This window comes from Dendrobates tinctorius, unplaced genomic scaffold (genome assembly GCF_039654945.1).
Source record: "Dendrobates tinctorius isolate UK_male_01 unplaced genomic scaffold, ASM3965494v1 ptg000115l, whole genome shotgun sequence".
In the NCBI taxonomy this organism is placed as follows: Eukaryota; Metazoa; Chordata; class Amphibia; order Anura; family Dendrobatidae; genus Dendrobates; species Dendrobates tinctorius.
The window spans coordinates 11,020,389-11,039,087 of NW_027361783.1; the positions used below are offsets into that span (position 1 = coordinate 11,020,389).

The window sequence follows — 18,699 nt, forward strand, 5'->3', positions numbered from 1 at the left end:
CAATGGTTATCACAAGATTGGCGATTACCTTTCCTCTTGTATATGTGGATTATGCTGGCATCTTTCAGCTGTTGCGGAACCTGTTCCTTTTCCCACATATACTGAAATAGTTTGGTCACCATTTGCATCAGAGCAAGGCTGCCAGCTTATATACCTCAGCAGGTACAGCATCATTTCCGGGTGCTTTTCCACAAGAAAGTTGTTTTACTGCTTTTCTGACTTCATCTCCACTTGGAAGAACATCAAGGTCTTTGTTAATGTCTACATGGGGCAGGCGAGCAATAGCCTCGTCATTGATATTGGCAGGGTGATTGAGAATATTATTTAAGTGCTCAGCCCACCATTCCAGAATTTGTTTCTTTTCTGTTAGCAGCTTAGTTCCATCTTCGTTAAGCAGTGATGAAGAGCTTGATGACTGGGGTCAATATACAGCTTTGAGCACATCATAGAAGCATTTCTGATCTGCATAGCCTTGAATTTCATCATCCTTCTTGCTAAAACAGGTTATCCTGCATTTTGCGTAGCTTGATTTGTACCTTTCTTTTAATGTTGATAAAGGCATCTTTCTTAGCTAGCTATGTGGGGTCATTTTGATACACCTTGTACCGCTGACGTTTCTCTTCTAGTAGTGTCTTTATTTCCTCATCATTTTCATCGAACCAATCTGGATTATTTCTGGCTGCCGATCCAAGATGCTCCAGGGCAGTATTGTAAACAGCATCTCTCAGAATCATCCACTGTTCCTCAACGCCAGTCTCCTCTGCCTGCAGTATATATAACAGTCTGCCATCAAGGTCATTGGCAAATTCCTCTGCAATTCTAATATTTTGTAGCTTATAGACATTCATCTTTTTGTAGTTATCTGCCCATGGGGTCTCCTCGCTGGCAGGATGCAGAGCCTGCACTTAGATACAATGAGGCAATGGTCAGTCCAGCAGTCTGCATCACACATGGCCTTCATCACCCTAAAGTCCATCCCATCCCTTTTCCTGGCAGTGATGTAATAAATGAGATGCCAATGCCTCGAGCGTGGGTGCATCTATGATGTCTTCTTGCATGTGGGTAAACGGAATAGGGTCTTGGTGATGACAAGGTCATGTGAGGCACACATCTTGAGGAGCAGCAGACCATTACTGTTACACTTGCCAGTGCCATGTCTCCCAATTACCCTTTCCCAGTTTTGATGGTCTGTTCCCACTCTGGCATTAAAGTGTCCAAGCATAATGAGCTCACCTGCCTGTGGGATTGCTGAAATAAGTGTGTCTAGTTCATCATAGAACTTATCTTTAATGTCATCCGGGTTAGTCATAGTGGGAGCATAGGCACTGATCAGAGTTGCATGTTTCTTGTTTCTAAGTGGGAGCTGAAATGCCATCAGATGGTCGTTGGTAAGTTTATGAACAAGATGAGTTTTGAAACAAATCCCACACCTGCTTTTGGTTTTCAGTGCTGCCTTGACCAGTCCAGAAAAGCATATATCCACCACTATGCTCTGTCAATTGACCCTTGTCTGCCAGGCCAATTTCGCTGAGAGCCGCTATATCAACATTGTAACGAGCTAGCTCCCTAGCAACCAATGCCTTTCTTCTCTCTAGTCTGCCTCCTTTAGTATTATCCAGCAGAGTTCTCATATTCCATGTGCCAAGGTTGAGTACCATCATTTTCTTTTTCTTTATTGCGTGTCGACCGCTGTATGGGAAACTCGCCAGCTGGGGTTGGCAGGCCATGTGAAATGAAGCATACTATGTTTGAGGCACCTTTTCTAGCCCTGTCCTCGAGTGAGGTGAGCAGAGTGATCCTAAACAGGACAGCTCAGACACCTAGGAGGCTGCCGAACTCCACTACTGCTTCGGTCCAGTGGAGAGCGACCATATGGACTGGGCCGCCTGCATGCAGGTTCATGACTACAGCTTCCAGTGATTCCACACCTGCTGCTTTGCCATTCTCCCATTGCCACAGGATTTGGATACGAGGGGTTGAAGTCATGATCTGCCCTTGACTTGGATTAAAGTGAGGACGAGTTGCGCATGTCATCAACCTCACTCTCTCGCCCATACATATCAAACCCCAGTGGCAAGAACTAGACGAGACAACTGGAGATAGGTCAGGGTACAGTGGATTGCCAGCAGTATCTTATATGTGCCTCGCTGCACCCTCTCAGCGCTCCACAACACTGTGCTGGGAATCGCTTGTCTGTCCGTTGAATTTTAAATGGTTTCTTCCGCACAGTCTGCCATATCCAGTTTTCGCATGCATGGGTAGTCAAACCATTAAAAATCACCATAGGTCTCGAAGAAACCCAACAGCTACCCTCACCTGGTTTGGCCCGCCTGCCGAAGCGGTGTTCCAGGGTGTACCCACTGCCGCATGCTGGCAGCTACTTGGAGGTACAGGTGAGAGTTGAGCATCAGATGAGGACCAAAGATAGAAGAGCTGTCCAGAAAGGACACAGCAAGCCCTCCACCAAGGGTACTACCTCTATCTAGATACCCCAAACACCCCATATTTTTTTTATCTAGCAGTTGTGCGACTGGCGCATTACATGCAGAGATAAGCAATCGTCACAATTTACCAGTGGCAATAATTTTCCTTAGTCTGCTGTTGCCATGTGTCAGCAAGGCGACATAAAAAAATATTAATTTTCTATTGGTTAAATAGTGTATCTTTATCTAGCAGTTGTACGATTGTCGCAAAGCCTACTGAGATACGCAAACGTGACTATTTACTTGTAACTCTGCTGTTGCTGTGTGTAATAAAGATGATATCTGAAAAAAAATAGCCACACATTGCTTTATACAGGGATTTTGTACATAATTCCTCTGAGAAAAATAAAGCCAGGAACTTTATCTTTTCATAACGCATTCAATATGGGAAAGGGTGATGTTAAGGGACATGGATGTGGTGGTGCCCGCAAAGTCCATGTGACAGATCAGAAGTTGACTGTATCTCATTCTAGTTTCTCTCAAAATTTGGTCATCACCACTGTTGAACCCCGCACAAGTGCTAGGATGCTGTGGGTTGGATGGCAGACAAAGGCTCCAGTATGTTGACAAGCAGCTCAACGAAGTCTTCCACACAGTCCAGTCTCAGTAACCAAGAGGGTGGGACTCTGAATCCTCAACCTGGTCCTCCTTCCTTCCCCCATCAAGAGTCCCAGGAGATGTATGACCCCAACGCTGGCCACTCTGAGGAACTGTTTACGTTCAATTGTAGTTATTCAGGCCTCTTAACGTGCACCGTTAAAGAGGATCTTGAGGGGGTAGAGTGCAGTGATGCCCAAACATTTGAGCACTATCGTCCAGGAGAAAACCACGTTGGGGAAGGTCAATTCATGCTGAAGAGGAGGAGGATAATGATGATGCACAGTTGCCATCAGGTCAGCCTCAAATCGCAACTCAGAAGGAGGATCAGATTGATGAATTGGAAGATGACGTGGATCCATAGCATTAAAACAGGCAAGAAGAGGTAGTTGTTTGACCAGAAGGAGAACTCGGTCAACTGTTCCACAGAGTCCTCCCCGCTAGATAACAGGCCAAGTGTGCATTGTTCACCTGTATGGCAGTTTTTTTCTGAAAGTACCAAACTAAGAAGAGGCAAGAACACTGCCAACCTGAGCACCACCAGCATGCAAAAGTACATGGCAGCAAAGCACCCCAGTAGGTGGGCGGAATGCCTGGGTGCAAAATCTGTGTCTGAGGATGAAACCACTGCACCTTCCCTTGTGTTACGGCCTTCCCAATCTGCTGTCCAGGAAGCAGGCACTGATGTCTCATGGTCACAACCTGCAGTTGCACATGCACAACAGTCAGCAACCATGTCCAGTTCATTGTCCCAGTGGCTGTGTTCAGTTGTCCCTTGTAAGCATATATGTCTGTTCACATATTGTTGGTTAGATAGGGCATACATATGGGTTACCACTTTACAACGTTCGGTGTTGGACAAAGACCATTGCTGGCTTTTCCAGGCTCCTAAATGACACTTTTGTTTCTTTATTTAACTGTTGCTTCCCTTAAGTTTTCTAAATTTGGCTCATAAAAAAATGGTGGTGGAGTTTTGCCCAGTGTCTGTACATTTTAAGCACGTCTAAGAGACTGGGATACTACGCTCCACAGACCTATTCAGGGCGCAGCCTTACACATATTGAAACATGGTCATTGCCATGCTAAGACCTTTACCTGAGCTCTGTAGCACTGCCTGTCATCTGAGTAATACACTCCACAGACCTTATCACTCTGTGGGACATATCCTGTAATTACTCCATTGTTTTTCAAAACCATGCAAAAGATACATTCTGCCTGGTTGTGTAGTTTCCAGAAGAAGTGCGTAGGCTTGTTCAGATCGGTCAATGCCACTCCTGTCTCTTTCCCTTGAGGAGGCTGCTTCCAAGTAAAATGAGGCTTGTACATGTTCTTGACATGGGTTACAGGCCTGACAGATTGACAACAATAGAGGCCCTCGCTTGCATACACTGTTTTCAGAATTTAATTCTATTGCTTTTGGTGTCTGGTAGAATCCAATTTACTGACATTGATCATACAGCTCCCCCAACTCCTTTATTATATTCACTTTACAGTGGCTTCACCCACTATGACAGTGGCTCCATTGGGTCCGGTGGCCAAAATGAACTGTGGACCTCACAAAACTCATGTTTCATGGCACCTGCTGGCCCTTTGAAAATGTGAAGGGCTGCATAATGACATGGTGGTGGATGTAGTGGTGGTGGAAGGGGAAGCCCAAAATTCAAATCGGCATGTTTAAGCTGGCATTGTAAAGTGATGGGGAATATGTATTCCACTCTCTAGGTAACAATTTGGAATGAGGGAGAGACTTCCCAAATATAGAAGTTAGAGCTCTCACAAATTTATGATTCAGGGCCACCTGATGGCCCTCCCCAAATTCAGGTTTCATGGCACCTGCTGGCGCTATGAAAATTTGAAGCAAGGGCCGTGTAATAACATGGCAGTGGACATGGTGGTAGAGGCGGGCAAAGCCCAAAATTCAAATTGGCATGTTTTAGCTGGCATTGTAAACTGATGGGGAATATGTATTCTACTATCTAGCTAACAATTTGGAATGAGGGAGTGACCTCCCAAATATAGGAGTGATAGCTCTCCCAAATGTGTGATACAGGTCCACCTGAGGGCCCTTATCAAACTCAGGTTTCATGGCACATTCCGGCCCTATGAAAATGTCAAATGAGAGCCGCATACTGACATAGCAGGGCATGTGGAGGTGGTGGCGGGCAAAACACAAAATTCAAATGGGCATGTTGTAGCTGGCATTGTTAAGTGATGGGAAATATGTATTCCACTTTCTAGCTACAAATTTGGAATGAGGAAGAGTCCTCCCAAATATAGGAGTGAGAGCCTTCACAAATGTTAAAGGAAAAAATAATGCCAAAACAATACGTGTGAATATATGGTAAAGGGGAGGTATAATTTTTTATTTATTTTAATTTTTTTAATTTTGCATTTTATACATGTAATTATGAATCAAAAATGTTTCTTCATTTTTCACTTTAAAAAAAATGCAGATTTGGTTTGGTAGGTCTTCTTATAAATCCGTAAAATCAGCGCAATAGTCTGACAACATTATTCCCAGATACCATATGTGAGTCAGAAAGATATGCAGGCATCTTCTCCATGCTGTTCCCATCTAGTTTTAGTTCTTTCCCACCCATTTCATCTTTTTACTCATGCCCTTAGACTTGTTTGTTGGGTCCAGCAGAAAAATATTTGGCTTTCCCATTGACTTGCATTGGATTTGTTATTCGGTATGAAGACACAGATATTAGAAATTATTCATGCCCTTTTTCCTGGATCTGATTATTTCACTAGTCACTCATCACTATACTTATATAAATTCACCCATCTCTAATATTGATGCTAAAATAATTATGACTTTCCTTAATAAGATGAGACTAGCTTGGGCCGTGCAAAATTTTTCACATTGGTCGTCGGGGGTGCAGGATTATGTCAGAAAAAGCAAGCTGGTCAAATGTAATTGTATTTCATGAGATGATGAACACAGACAGTTATTTATATATGTAGAATGGTAATACAATAAATTGGTTTGATAAGTAGAGACCAAAAAAGTGTCTTCCGGTTGAGGTGCCACCTGCAGGTCATTGTGTCTTTCTGCAGGTTTATGAAAATGAATGTTTAAACTGTATTTAGTGATAAAATCATGAATGTGTGGTTTGTTTGGCTCTTTTCTTGTTGAAGGGAGCAAGTTTACCTTTTAAATGGTGTATAATTTGTGTGTGGAGTGAAGTTATCAGCGATAAAGCAGTGCATGTTTACAAATGTGTTTGCATATGTAACTTACCATTTGTGTGTGTGGGGCAAAGTAATCACCGAAAAAGCAGTGCATGTATTCAAATGTGTTTGCATATGTGACTCACCTGCAGTGAAGTCTTCAATCCTACAATGTGCCTGAAATAGGCTGGGCAAGCACTTGAGCAAGCTTGAAAGACCCAAAGGCAAATGTTTGGATTTGTTTGTGATGTATGTAAGCAGCTTTGTGGTAGTGTGCTTTGGGATAGTGTGCTGCCACCTGCAGGTAATTTGACCTTTCAAATGGTGTATCATTTGTTTGTGTGGGTGGAGTATGAACAGAGCAAGTGTGCAATTCAATAGGCAGTGCATGTTTACAAATGTGTTTGCATATGTGCCTCACCTGCAGTGAAGTGTGCAATCCTCCAATTTGGCTACAATAGGCTGGGTAAGCAGTTTGGCAAGCTGGAAAGCTCCCAAGGCAAATGTTTGGATTTGTTTCTGATGTCTGTAAGCAGCTTTGTGGTAGTATGCTTTGGGGTAATGTGGTGCCACCTGAAGCTCATTTTCTTTACTGCAGGTTTAAGAAAATTAATGTTTAAACTGTATTTTTTGATCAAATCATGGATGTGTGGTTTGTTTGGCTATTTTCTTGCTGAAGGGGGCAAGTTCACCTTTCAAATGGTGTATCATTTGTGTGTGTGGGTGCAGTATGAACGGAAATACAAAGTAATCACCCAAAAACAGTGTTTAGAAATAATAGAATACAATACATTGATAAGACAATTTTAAGATGAGTTGATAAAAAAGTGTAATGCAGAGACATGCTTCCCCCTACTGTCTAGAATGCAAAATAACACCCATCCACCCATGTCAAAAATAGATACAGGACTGGCTATTTAGGTCTAAAAGATTTGAATTATTTAAGGTTATTTTAATTGCTCTATCAAACATCAATCATTAATTAGAAATAGAATGCTTTCATGTCATCTGTAATGTAAAAAAATGTACAGCAGAAAATTCCATACTTTTAATCTTCAATTCTTTGATTTTTTTCTGTCAACAGATCCAGATTTTAAAGAACTTGGAGTTCTTAAACCATTACCTGGTAAGTAGCCTTAAATATTTATCGTTATTGTTAATATCTTCCTATCTATCTATCTATCTATCTATCTATCTATCTATCAATAGATTTTTTAAATGTTTCTTTTATTATTTTAAAAATATAGTTTGTGAGTTTGAAATGGGAGGATCAGAAGGAATAGTAGAGTCAGTGCAAATCCTTAAAGAAGGAAAAGCTTCTGCAAATGAAGCAGTTGATTGTAAATGGTATATTCGAGCACCACCACGGTCAAAGGTAAGTTGTGTTTTTATTATCTTGACAAGTTATACAATTCAGCTTGGGGAACATACTACTGCAATATCAGTGTAATGTCTTATTGTAAGCTTGTAACAATTTGTTTGACTTTTGTTTAGTGAAATAATACAGTTTTTGTTAAATTATAATGACACATGAAAAAGTTGCAAAAATATACATCATATCATGAATTGTTACATACAAGGCAATCAAAAGATACATTCAGGATATACAAATAATAAGACGTAGAACAAACATCCGCTATACTGAGCCTCCCTTATTTGGTCCGGGGAATCCCTTAAGCGACCCCATACAGATTTCTTTCAACAAGAATAGACTTAATAGGAACATGATAGTAGAAACGTGCTGCACCGACCATGGGCCGCATGCATCAGGTATTGACTGTATGATCACAGCCATGTATGTTTGTGTCATGCCCGTCAAGTCTGTTATACTGCATGACCCCTGGAGCAGTGTGCACGCGCACCTCACTGTTATGTCTGTCGGGTCTGTTATGCTGCATGACCCCTGGAGCAGTGTGCACACGCACCTCACTGTTATGCCTGTCGGGTCTGTTATGCTGCATGAACCCTGGAGCAGTGTGCACGCGCACCTCATCTCATGGCTGCCTGCTGTTGCTGGTGTACATTTGTGCTCTACCTCATGGTTATATGCCATTGCTTGTGCGCACATGTGCTTCATCTCATGGCTGTGCATCATTGCTAGTGTGCACGCGTACCAGAACCATGGCTGTATGCCTTTGCTGTGCGCATGTGTGCTTTACATCATGGCTGCATGCCATTGCTGTGTGCGTGCCCGTCTCTGCTCTGCCTGCTGCAGTCCTCTCTATGGTCCTGGAGGACCGAATCCAGCAACCTTCTCTATGGTCCCGGAGGACCCGACCATGTGATCCTCTCTTTAGTCCAGGAGGACCTGATCCAGCAATCCTCTCTATAGTCCTGGAGGACTCGACCATATGATCCTGTCTGTGGTCCAGGAGGACCTGATCCAGCAATCCTTTCTATGGTCCTGGAGGACCCGACCATGTGATCCTCTCTATGGTCCCGGAGGACCTGATCCAGCAATCCTCTCTATAGTCCTGGAGGACTCAACCATGTGATCCTCTCTATGGTCCAGGAGGACCTGATCCAGCAATCCTCTCTATGGTCCTGGAGGACCCGACGATGTGATCCTCTCTTTGGTCCAGGAGGACCTGACCCAGCGATCCGCTCTATGGTTCTGGAGGACCTGACCCGGAAGTTTACCCCCATGGTCCTAACCCAGAAGTCCAAATGCTAATGCCCTATATCAGACTGCCCCTTCTTATGGTGGGGCATGAGTATCGTGTTGCTTCCCTGCTAGGCTGTTTGGTCTGCTTGGTTGCTCCCTGTATTCTGTGCCCCTGCACTCTGCTCTGTTGTGCTTCTTTGCACACGCTCTGTGCTTGTACTTCGTCTGGTGTCCTGTGTTTGTCCTTGTCCTGTACTTCGTCTTGTGTCCAGTCTTTGGTGTCTTGTACCTTGTTTCGTGTCCTGTATCTTGCCTCGTGTCCTGTTCCTTGCCTTGTGTGCTTTTGCTGTACTCTGTCTTATTGTACTCCTTTAGCGCAAGCTCTGGTTCTCTCCTACACTCTGTACTATCGTGCTCTCTTGCACAAGCCTGTTTCCGTACTGTGTCTCGCAGTGCCGTCTGTATGCGCTTTGGCCATGTACTCTGCTTTAGGCCTTATCTTTGTACTCTGCCTTCCCGTGCTCCTTTAGCACAAGCCCTGTCTTGTAATCTGTGCTTTGCCATATACCTGCATCTGTGCTCTGGCATACGCTCCGCTTTTCCCTTGTACCCGGCTCTGTGCCTCAGCATACGTTCCGCTACCTGTCTGTTCTTTGCTCTATGTCTCTGAGCCAGTTCTGGGCTCTAGCATATGCTCTGCTTCCCTTTCTTGTACTCAGCTCTGTGCTTCAGCCTACGCTCCGCTCCTTGTTCTGTGCTTTGCCTTGCCTTGTTTCTTTGTGTGCTCTTTGGATGCTCCTGGCCTTCCCTTGCCCGCCTGTTTGTGCCTCAGCTGTGCCCACCTTAGCTGTGCCTTCCTGCTTGTGCCTCAGCCGTGCTTGTCAGCCAGTGACTTAGCTGTGTCCGCCTGTTGTGCCTCAGCTGTGCTCACCTCAGTCTTGCCCGCCTGTCTGAGCCTCAACCCGACCAGCTAGCCAATGCCCCAGCCATGCTCTCTGTGCTTCCTGGCACTCACGCTGTCCCTGCACTGTGCACTGCATGCTCTCTTGGCACGTGCATACCCTAGCCTGCTCCTTGGCATGCCTCCCCATGCTTCTCTAAAGTATGCGCAGGTCCTGCTATGAATCCTGGCGTGCCTCCTAGCATGCACAGGCCCTAGCCTGTACTCTGGCGTGCCCTCTAGCATGCACAGGCCCTAGCCTGAACCCTGGCATGCCTCCTAGCACACACAGGCCCTAGCCTGAACCCTGGCATGCCTCCTAACATGCGCTCTGCCTTGCACCCTGTCTTGGACCCTGGTGTGTCCCCTAGCACACACCCTGCCTTGCACTCTGCCTTGGACCCTGGTGTGCCCCCTAGCACGCACCCTGCCTGGAACCCTGCCTTGGACTTTGGAGTGTCTCTAAACACGCAAAATGTCTTGAACTCTGGCGTGCCTCCTTGCCTAAACCCTGGCTTGCTTGCCTGCCGGATGCCAGGAGCCTGCGATCGCTGCCAGAGGTCCGGAACCTTATGACTGCGGCCTGATATCCAGAGCTGATGTCCGCAGCCTGATGTCCGGAGCCTGTCGATCGTTGCCAGATGTCCGGAGTCTGATGCCATTTAGCCCTTTCCGGAACCCTGGCATGTCACCTAGCATCTATCATGCCTTGGACCTTGGCGTGCCCACGCACGCACCTTGCTATGTATCACTTTGTCCTTGTTATCACATCTTGAACCTGATTAAACCCAGAGACCACGCTTTACTGAAGAAACCCTGTGACCACGCTTTGTTATGCATTGTACCCTGCATGTTCCCTGTTGCCAGACACTCACACCCGTGTCTTCCTTGAGCCGGCCTTCTGGTTCCAGCAGTCGTGATAACTCACCCCCTTGGTCTTGCCCCTGACACTCCCTGTATAGGGGGTGGTTTCTCACAAGGTCAGCTCGCCCTAGGTGGGTGGGTGCCACGACCCAGAGGGTCCACTCTAGAAATCGACTCAGCAGAAGCTGACTCCATCACAGTTTGACAGCGATTCAGAGAAAAAAATATATTAAAAAAGCATACATGACACGGCTTTCTATTCCAGCATTTAAATTGTCTTACAAAAACACCTTTAAAATATATCCTATATCAGTAATGGTCAAAAATACCCCCTCAGGTAATCAAAATACATATAAATATAAAATAGATATATAAAATTGATAAAGTTCCAATAGTGACCTATTACCACAGAAATTGATTGATAACTCACCGAAGATAATTACAGAAAAAACCTATCTTTCCCTATAAGTCTCTGGGTAGATCCCTGCTTTGCCATGTAGGTTGGCACCCTAGGATAAGTGTAAATGGCACGCCCACTCATTGTGAACTATTCCTCTTTGTCCCTGCATGACCCCAAATGTACAGGATCAAACTTTAAAAATCACATTGGTAGTTCAACATGTGGAACCATAAGTCCACACAGCATCTAGAAACATAATGCTAAATTGCCAAGATATGTGGATAAAGATATAGGGTTATAATCCATGGTACAAAGGGACAGAAAAAAGGTCCTATAGTTAGGTTATATGTATCCAACTGTACTTTAAATTTGCATATGTCAACAGTTCATTGCTGTACCCACATGTTGTGCCTCTACACGTTTCCCCTCCATCATTTGGTTCATCAGGAGGCTCTTAGACAGCTTGGCATCAAGTCATGACATCCTTTGTAAGATAGTATGGTTTCTGTGGGTATCTTGTTGCCCTTTGTCCCTCTCAATGCTTCCTATAAAAGATGATTCCTTCTCATGGTGTCACCTAATTGGCTATGCTATAGCAAAAAGCCTGTCAAGGAGAATTGTACATTTAAGGTCATTAAGTGACTCAGGGATGGTCCTCGGTGACAACCTAAACCATAAAAAGGTCTTTTATTGTCATTACCTTTGGTGACTTAATAGATCACTATTTGAACTTTATCAATTTTATGTATCTTAGTTATATTTATATGTATTTTGGTTACCTATGGGGATGGTATTTTTAACCATTACTAATAATTACTAATAAAAGATATATTGTAAGAGTGTTTTTAGAAGATGATTTTTGACTATTGAAATCAATATTGTGAGCCGTTCTGTGGGTCTAAGCATATTTCGTGGAGCAGGTGCAATCTGTTCTGAGACTCGAAAGCACAGGCCGAATGGCTCCATGTTTCACAATTATATTCAACTATGTCTGCATCTTGAAGATGCAGATGCCTTTAAAGCTGAAATACTCGGTGGGATGAGGAAAGGGAGTGGTAACATTTGGCAATGGACCCCACAATTAAATACCCTTACTATTCATAGCTTGTATGAAGCTGTAGGAGAGCCAAATGCATGATTTTGAATGCTTTGTTCACACTACATTAATGGTTTATGTTTTCAAGCAGAGACCAAGACGTCCTGAGGTCTTATACTCTGGTCTTTGAGGTTTCTGGTGCTGATGACAACAATAAACACCAAATGATTTGCTATTCGTTTCTTTAAAACAGATACAAACACAATCTTTATTAAAATGACAAAAATACAAGTCACTCTCTGTGACCAGACACTGACTAGGAATAACAAAACAAACCAAAAACCCAAAGTCTCAACAATAAAGATATGGTGAGGTGGCAATCCACCGTAACCCACAAAAACTAATGTCCCTACGCGTCTCGTCATACGCAAATGAGACAAATCATCAGGAGACTGTCTAAAAACATAGCCATACACCCTCAGCAACGTCACAACCAGACTCTGATCCGATTGCATACACCTGACCCAATCACATCCTAGAGTCGGGTTCATACCTCTGTGAAGTCACAAGTAGTCGGCCGTATCCTCCTGCGTCTCACAGTGTTCTCCATGCATGCGTGCACCCTGCATAAACTGAACAGTCGTAAATTGCCTAAAAGAAGAGAACTCAATCAGCCCCAGCCGGAATTAGTGTATTGACAGTCTCCTGATGATTTGTCTCTTTTTGAATGACAAAACGTGTAGAGACATTAGTTTTTGTGGGTTAAGATGGATTGCCACCTCACCATATCTTTATTGTTGAGACTTTGGGGTTTTTGTTTGTTTTGTTATTCCTATTCAGTCTCTGGTCGCAGAAGGGAATTGTGTTTTTGTAATTTAATAAAGATTGTGTTTTTATCTCTAATCAGTGATATTCGTATTGGAGGGATGATAGTAATTCTATTCAGTGAGTTTTTAAAACAACAGAACCCAGGTGAAACAGAACCCAGTGCATGTGTAAACAGTGCTTTATGGAAAAACAGAAATCTTAGCAGTTGATTGCATTAAGTAAAACCTTTTCCTACCTAAGTGGCAGCACTTGTTTAGCATTTAAGGTGCATACTGCATATATTCCTAGGTCTGTCTAATGCAATTCTTCTTAGTTAAGTTTTCAGTGACATAATATTTCCCAGCGTTTTTATTTTTCAAAGAAAGACAATTTGACATATTCTCTGAAAACAGTTCTCTAGCAAGTATTAAGAAGCCTGTACTCATCAATAATGGAAGGAATGAGCAGTTTAATAAATGGTTTGCTTTGAATAGCAGATAATTGAAGTACTTACTGATTGAACGGTGAATGCTCAATCAATGTGTAATACTGCTCACATAATGAACTTTCGTTACTTCCAGATATACTTGCGATTTTTGGACTATGAAATGCAAAACTCAAATGAATGTAAAAGGAATTTTGTGGCTGTGTATGATGGGAGTAGTTCAGTAGAAGATCTGAAAGCAAAATTTTGCAGCACAGTCGCTAATGATGTGATGCTGCGTACAGGACTTGGAGTAATCCGAATGTGGGCAGATGAAGGCAGCCGCACCAGCCATTTCCAGATGCTCTTCACTTCTTTCCAAGAACGTAAGGCACATTATGTCTCATATTGAACTAATGCGCTATAATAGTTGTTTATCTCTCATTATTAAGATGTTTTTCTTTACTAAATATCAGTTTTTACCTCTACAGCTTATAGCATCTAACCCCTTAGTGATCAGACCTTAAAGGCACTTAATTGACAAGTCATTTCCCATGGATTTTTTTTTAACTATGACTCTCCTCTTTTATATATATTATATATTGTGAAGATTAACTTGCCAGTTAGATGTTAGTCATTCACTCAGCCTCTAGCAGACACTAAAGGTACTGTCACACTTAGCGATGTACCAGCAATCCCAACCAGCAATATGACGCGGTCAGGATCGCTGGTACATCACTAAGTGGTCGCTAGTGAGCTGCCACACAGGCAGATCTCACCTGTGACTTCGCTGGGGACGGGGGTCGCTACTTACCTGTCACACTAGGCGATCCTGCGTCCTCCCGCCCGGCTCCACGCTCGTCTCTCCACAGGAAGCTGATGATGAGAAACGGGCCAGGACGTTCTCGCGCCATCAGCGATAACCAGTGGGGGAGCGGTCGGAGGTAAGTATCAGACATAGCGATATCGCTAGCGATATCGCTATAACGTCACAAAAACCAGTGACGTTATAGCGATATTGCAAGTGATATCGCTTAGTGTGACAGGCTCTTAAGCCACAGAGGCAAGGTATTTTCAATTTGCACACACAGAACCAGATGAGACAGCCTGGCTACTTTCTATAGGTCGCACCCGTGGCTGGTTTTAGAAAAAGTGGGGCCCTTGGCAAAAGTTTAAAGTGAGGCTCCAAATGCTAACATATTGCACCATCACACAGAAACATTTCGGTTGTATTTGTGCTGAGTTGAGGTCGTAAAACAAGCGTGATCGACAATATTGAACATGTTCAACGCTTGTTTCAAGGTCTCTTTACATCGGCTGAGGAAGAATGATTGGTACAGAATGATCACTAGTAGAACAATCTGTCCCATACAGTATCATGTTATCATCAGCATATCTGTAGTTTTCACTGGGCAATGTGCTGCTGAGAGCAAAGATTTTTGTTAGAGAATAAACAATGCAATCACTCATTGAACAGGAAGCATTTTGCTCATTTAGTATAATGCACATCATATTCCCCCACATTGTATAATGCAAACCCCATAATCCGCTATTTAGTATAATGCACACCCCATAGTCCTCCAAATACTATAATGTGTCCCATAGTCCTCGATATACTGTAATACTGTTAGGTGCCAAGATTCTGCCGCTGCACGGGATGGATCTCAAGCCTTGTCTGGTGTTGTGGTTTCCCATTCAGGGATCAGCATCTTGTCCAGGCTCATGCTGCACGTATAGTTGCTGCAGGCTCTCCAGTTAAGCCTATGGTGACTACTGGTTTACACATGCAGTGCTGTGCTCTGGGGCCTGAGTCCAGATTTCATCCTCCTGAGTATGTCTGGGATGTGGCGCCTTCTCATTGGTGCTCGGACATCACCTGCTCTGGTTATGTGGCTATTTCGATTTGGTCCACAGGCAAGGCTCTGTCTATCTGGACTTGAGCTGTATGTATAAAAGGTACTCTGGAGCGTACACCTGTGTGCTAGTATCATGTGTGTTTGGTGTTTTGTTGGCTACTTTACCACCCTGTGTGCATGTGTGCCGCTAATAGCACAGCGAGTGTTGGTCTGGACAGACAGTGTAGGGTGGGAACTCCTTCTTGAGCTTAGCATCTGCATCGGGCGTCCTCAGGTATGCATGCTAAAGCACACCATGCATCAGAGCAGGGTCAACCACCAGCTTAGTCTACCCTGGGGGGGTTAAGTTATAGGGACCCCAATTAGAATTTTTCTATACGCCTGTGCAGTTGTGCAGTCTAACAGGGTATAGTCCTTTTTGCTTTGCTTCATAGTACCGCTGTGTGGTGTAACAGAGCTTATTACTTTGCGCTTTGTGCATACTGAGTGACATTTAACTCAGTGTGCTTTAAGTGATTTCTCGCAGCCTTGCTCTGCCATTGTGCTAGCTGCGGTTTCCACAGCACAGTGGACCCTGGGTTGCGAACGCACCTTATTATAATTTCTTATTTGGTGCATTCCACCAATTCTAGCAGTATACTAGCGCCAGGGTCTGGGTTGCAATGGCGGACCATCAGCGTCTTCAGCGGTACATCCAGCAGCTTGAGAGCAGATTGATCACTCTCCAATGGGTGTCTACAGCTCTCGATCTTGCTGCATTGGTAGCACAAGCAGCCGCCAAAGCCGCTACAAAGGTTACTGCTGCAGTTCCTGCTTCCTCTGTGCCACGTTTTTCGCTGCCCGAAAAATTTTATGGGGACAGCAAGGCTTGTAGAGGGTTTGTGAATCATTGCTCAATCCACCTGTTGTTGCTGGCTTCACGATTTCCAACAGAGCGAACCAAGGTGGGATTTATTTCCCTTTTGTCATGCTGGGCATTGGAGTGGGCTACGCCATTATGGGAATGAGATGATCTCTTGATCCTTAGTGCCTCTCATTTTCTGGGTGCCCTGAATGAGGTTTATTGATCAATAACTTTTTAATTTTTATCTTTATAGAAAGGAGGCATGTAAGGGCTTGTTTTTTGGTAAAATGAGCTGTAGTTTTATACAAATACAATTAGCATGATTTAGGTAGCGACAAAAATGTACAAATATTTAAATACTATACCTCGCTTTTTAACCCCTTTACTCCCAAGGGTGGCTTGCATATTAATGCCCAGGCCAATTTTTACAATTCTGACCACTGTCCCTTTATGAGGTAATCATTCAAATAACTTGCATTTATTTGAGAAAAAAACAGAAATTTGGTGAAAAGTTTGAAAATTTCTCAATTTTCCAACTTTGAATTTTTATGCCCTTAATTCACAGAGATATGGCACACAAAAAACTTAATAAGTAACATTTCCCACATGTTTACTTTACATCAGCACAATTTTGGAACCAAAATTCTTTTTGTTAGGAAGTTATAAGGGTTAAAATTTAACCAGCGATTTCTCATTTTTACAACACCATTTTATTTTTAGGGACCACATCACATTTGAAGTCACTTTGAGGGGTCTATATGATAGGAAATACCCAAAAGTGACACCATTCTAAAAACTGCACCCCTCAAGGTACTCAAAACCACATTCAAGAAGTTTATTAACCCTTCAGGAGCTTCACAGGAATTTTTTTGAATGTTTAAAAAAATGAACATTTAACTTTTTTCACAAAAAAATACTTCAGGTACAATTTTTTTACTTTACCAAGGGTAGCAGGAGAAATTCGACTGCAAAAGTTATTGTGCAATTTGTCCTGAGTATGCTGATACCTGATATGTGGGGGGAACCCCTGTTTCAGCACATGGCAGAGTTCAGAAGGGAATGAGCGCCATTTAACTTTTTCAAAGCAAAATTGTCTGGAGTTGAGATCGGGCGCCATGTCACGTTTGGAGAGCCCCTGATGTGCCTACACAATGGAAACTCCCCACAAGTGACCCCATTTTGGAAACTAGACCCCCCAAGGAACTTATCTAGATGTGTGGTGAGAACTTTGAACCTCCAAGGGCATCACAGAAGTTGATAACGTACAGATGTACAATTAAAAAATCATATTTTTACCACAAAAATGATCTTTTCACCCCCAATTTTTATATTCCTAAGGGAAACAGGACCCCAAAAGTTATTGTGCAGTTTGTCCTGAGTATGCTGATACCCCATATGTGGGGGTATACCACTATTTGGGTGCATGGCAGAGCTCAGAAGGGAAGCAGCGCCATTTGACTTTTTTGGCTGGAATTGAGATTGGACACCATGTTGCATTTGGAGAGCCTCTTATGTGCCTCAACAGTGGACATCCCCCACAAATGACACCATTTTGGAAACTAGACCCCCCAAGGAATTTATCTAGATGTGTAGTGAGCACTTTGAACCCCCCAGTGCTTCACAGAAGTTTATAACGCCCGGGCGTGAAAATAAAAAAAATCATATTTTTTCCACAAACATGACCTTTTAGTCCCCAATTTTTTTATTTTCCTAAGGGTAACAGGATAACTTGGATGCCAAAAGTTGTCCAATTTGTCCTGAGTATGCTGATACCACATATGTGGGAGAAAACTACTGTATGGGCACATGTCGGGGCTCGAAAGGGAAGTAGTGACATTTTGGAATGCAGACTTTGATGGACTGGTCTGCGGGTGTCATGTCGCATTTGGAGAGTCCCTGATGTGCCTAAACTGTGGAAACCCCCCACAAGTGACTCCATTTTGGAAACAAGACTCCCCAAGGAACTTATCTAGATTTGTGGTGAGCACTTTATAACGTCCAGGCGTGAAAATAAAAAAATCATATTTTTTCCACAAACATGATATTTTAGTCCCCATTTTTTTTATTTTCCCCAGGGTAACAGGGAAAACTGGACCCCAAAAGTTATTGACCAATTTGTCCTGAGTACGCTGGTAACCCATATGTAGGGGTAAACCACTGTTTGGGCGCATGGCAGAGCTTGGAAGGGAAGGAGCTCCGGTTGACCTTTTCAACGCAGAATTGGCTGGAATTGTGATCAGACGCCATGTTGCTTTTGGAGAGCCCCTGATGTGCCAAAACAGTGGAAACCCCCCAATTCTAACTCCAACCCCAACCCCTACACACCCCTAGCCCTAGCCCTAACCCTAACCCTAATGGGAAAATGGAAACAAATACATTTTTTTTATTTTATTATTTTCCCGAACTAAGGTGGTGATAAAGGGGGGTTTGATTTACTATTTGTGGCAGGTTTTTATGTTTGGCAGCTGTCATATGCTAAAAGATGCTTTTTATTGTAAAAATATTTTTTTGCATCACCACATTTTGAGAGCTATAATTTTTCCGTATTTTGACCCACAGAGTCATATTAGGTCTTATTTTTTGCAGGACGAGTTGACGTTTTTATTTTTTCGGGCATGTGACTTTTTTTATCACTTTTTATTCTGATTTTTGGGATGCAGAATGAA

The 18,699-nt window shown here is 43.3% G+C and overlaps 1 protein-coding gene across 4 annotated transcripts in view; it reads left to right on the forward strand.

Annotated features, from left to right (window-relative positions):
- The window catches only part of NETO1 (neuropilin and tolloid like 1), a 302,715-nt gene that overhangs the window by 238,523 nt on the left and 45,493 nt on the right, over positions 1-18,699 (forward strand). For 3 of the 4 annotated variants that reach the window (XM_073590007.1, XM_073590008.1, XM_073590009.1), the window contains exons 5-7: positions 7,342-7,383; positions 7,505-7,632; positions 13,491-13,719. In XM_073590007.1, coding sequence (XP_073446108.1) covers positions 7,342-7,383; positions 7,505-7,632; positions 13,491-13,719 — 399 coding nt within the window. Of the gene's footprint in view, positions 1-7,341; positions 7,384-7,504; positions 7,633-13,490; positions 13,720-18,699 lie in introns of those variants that run through there. The other variant, XR_012234899.1, reaches the window with a different exon arrangement.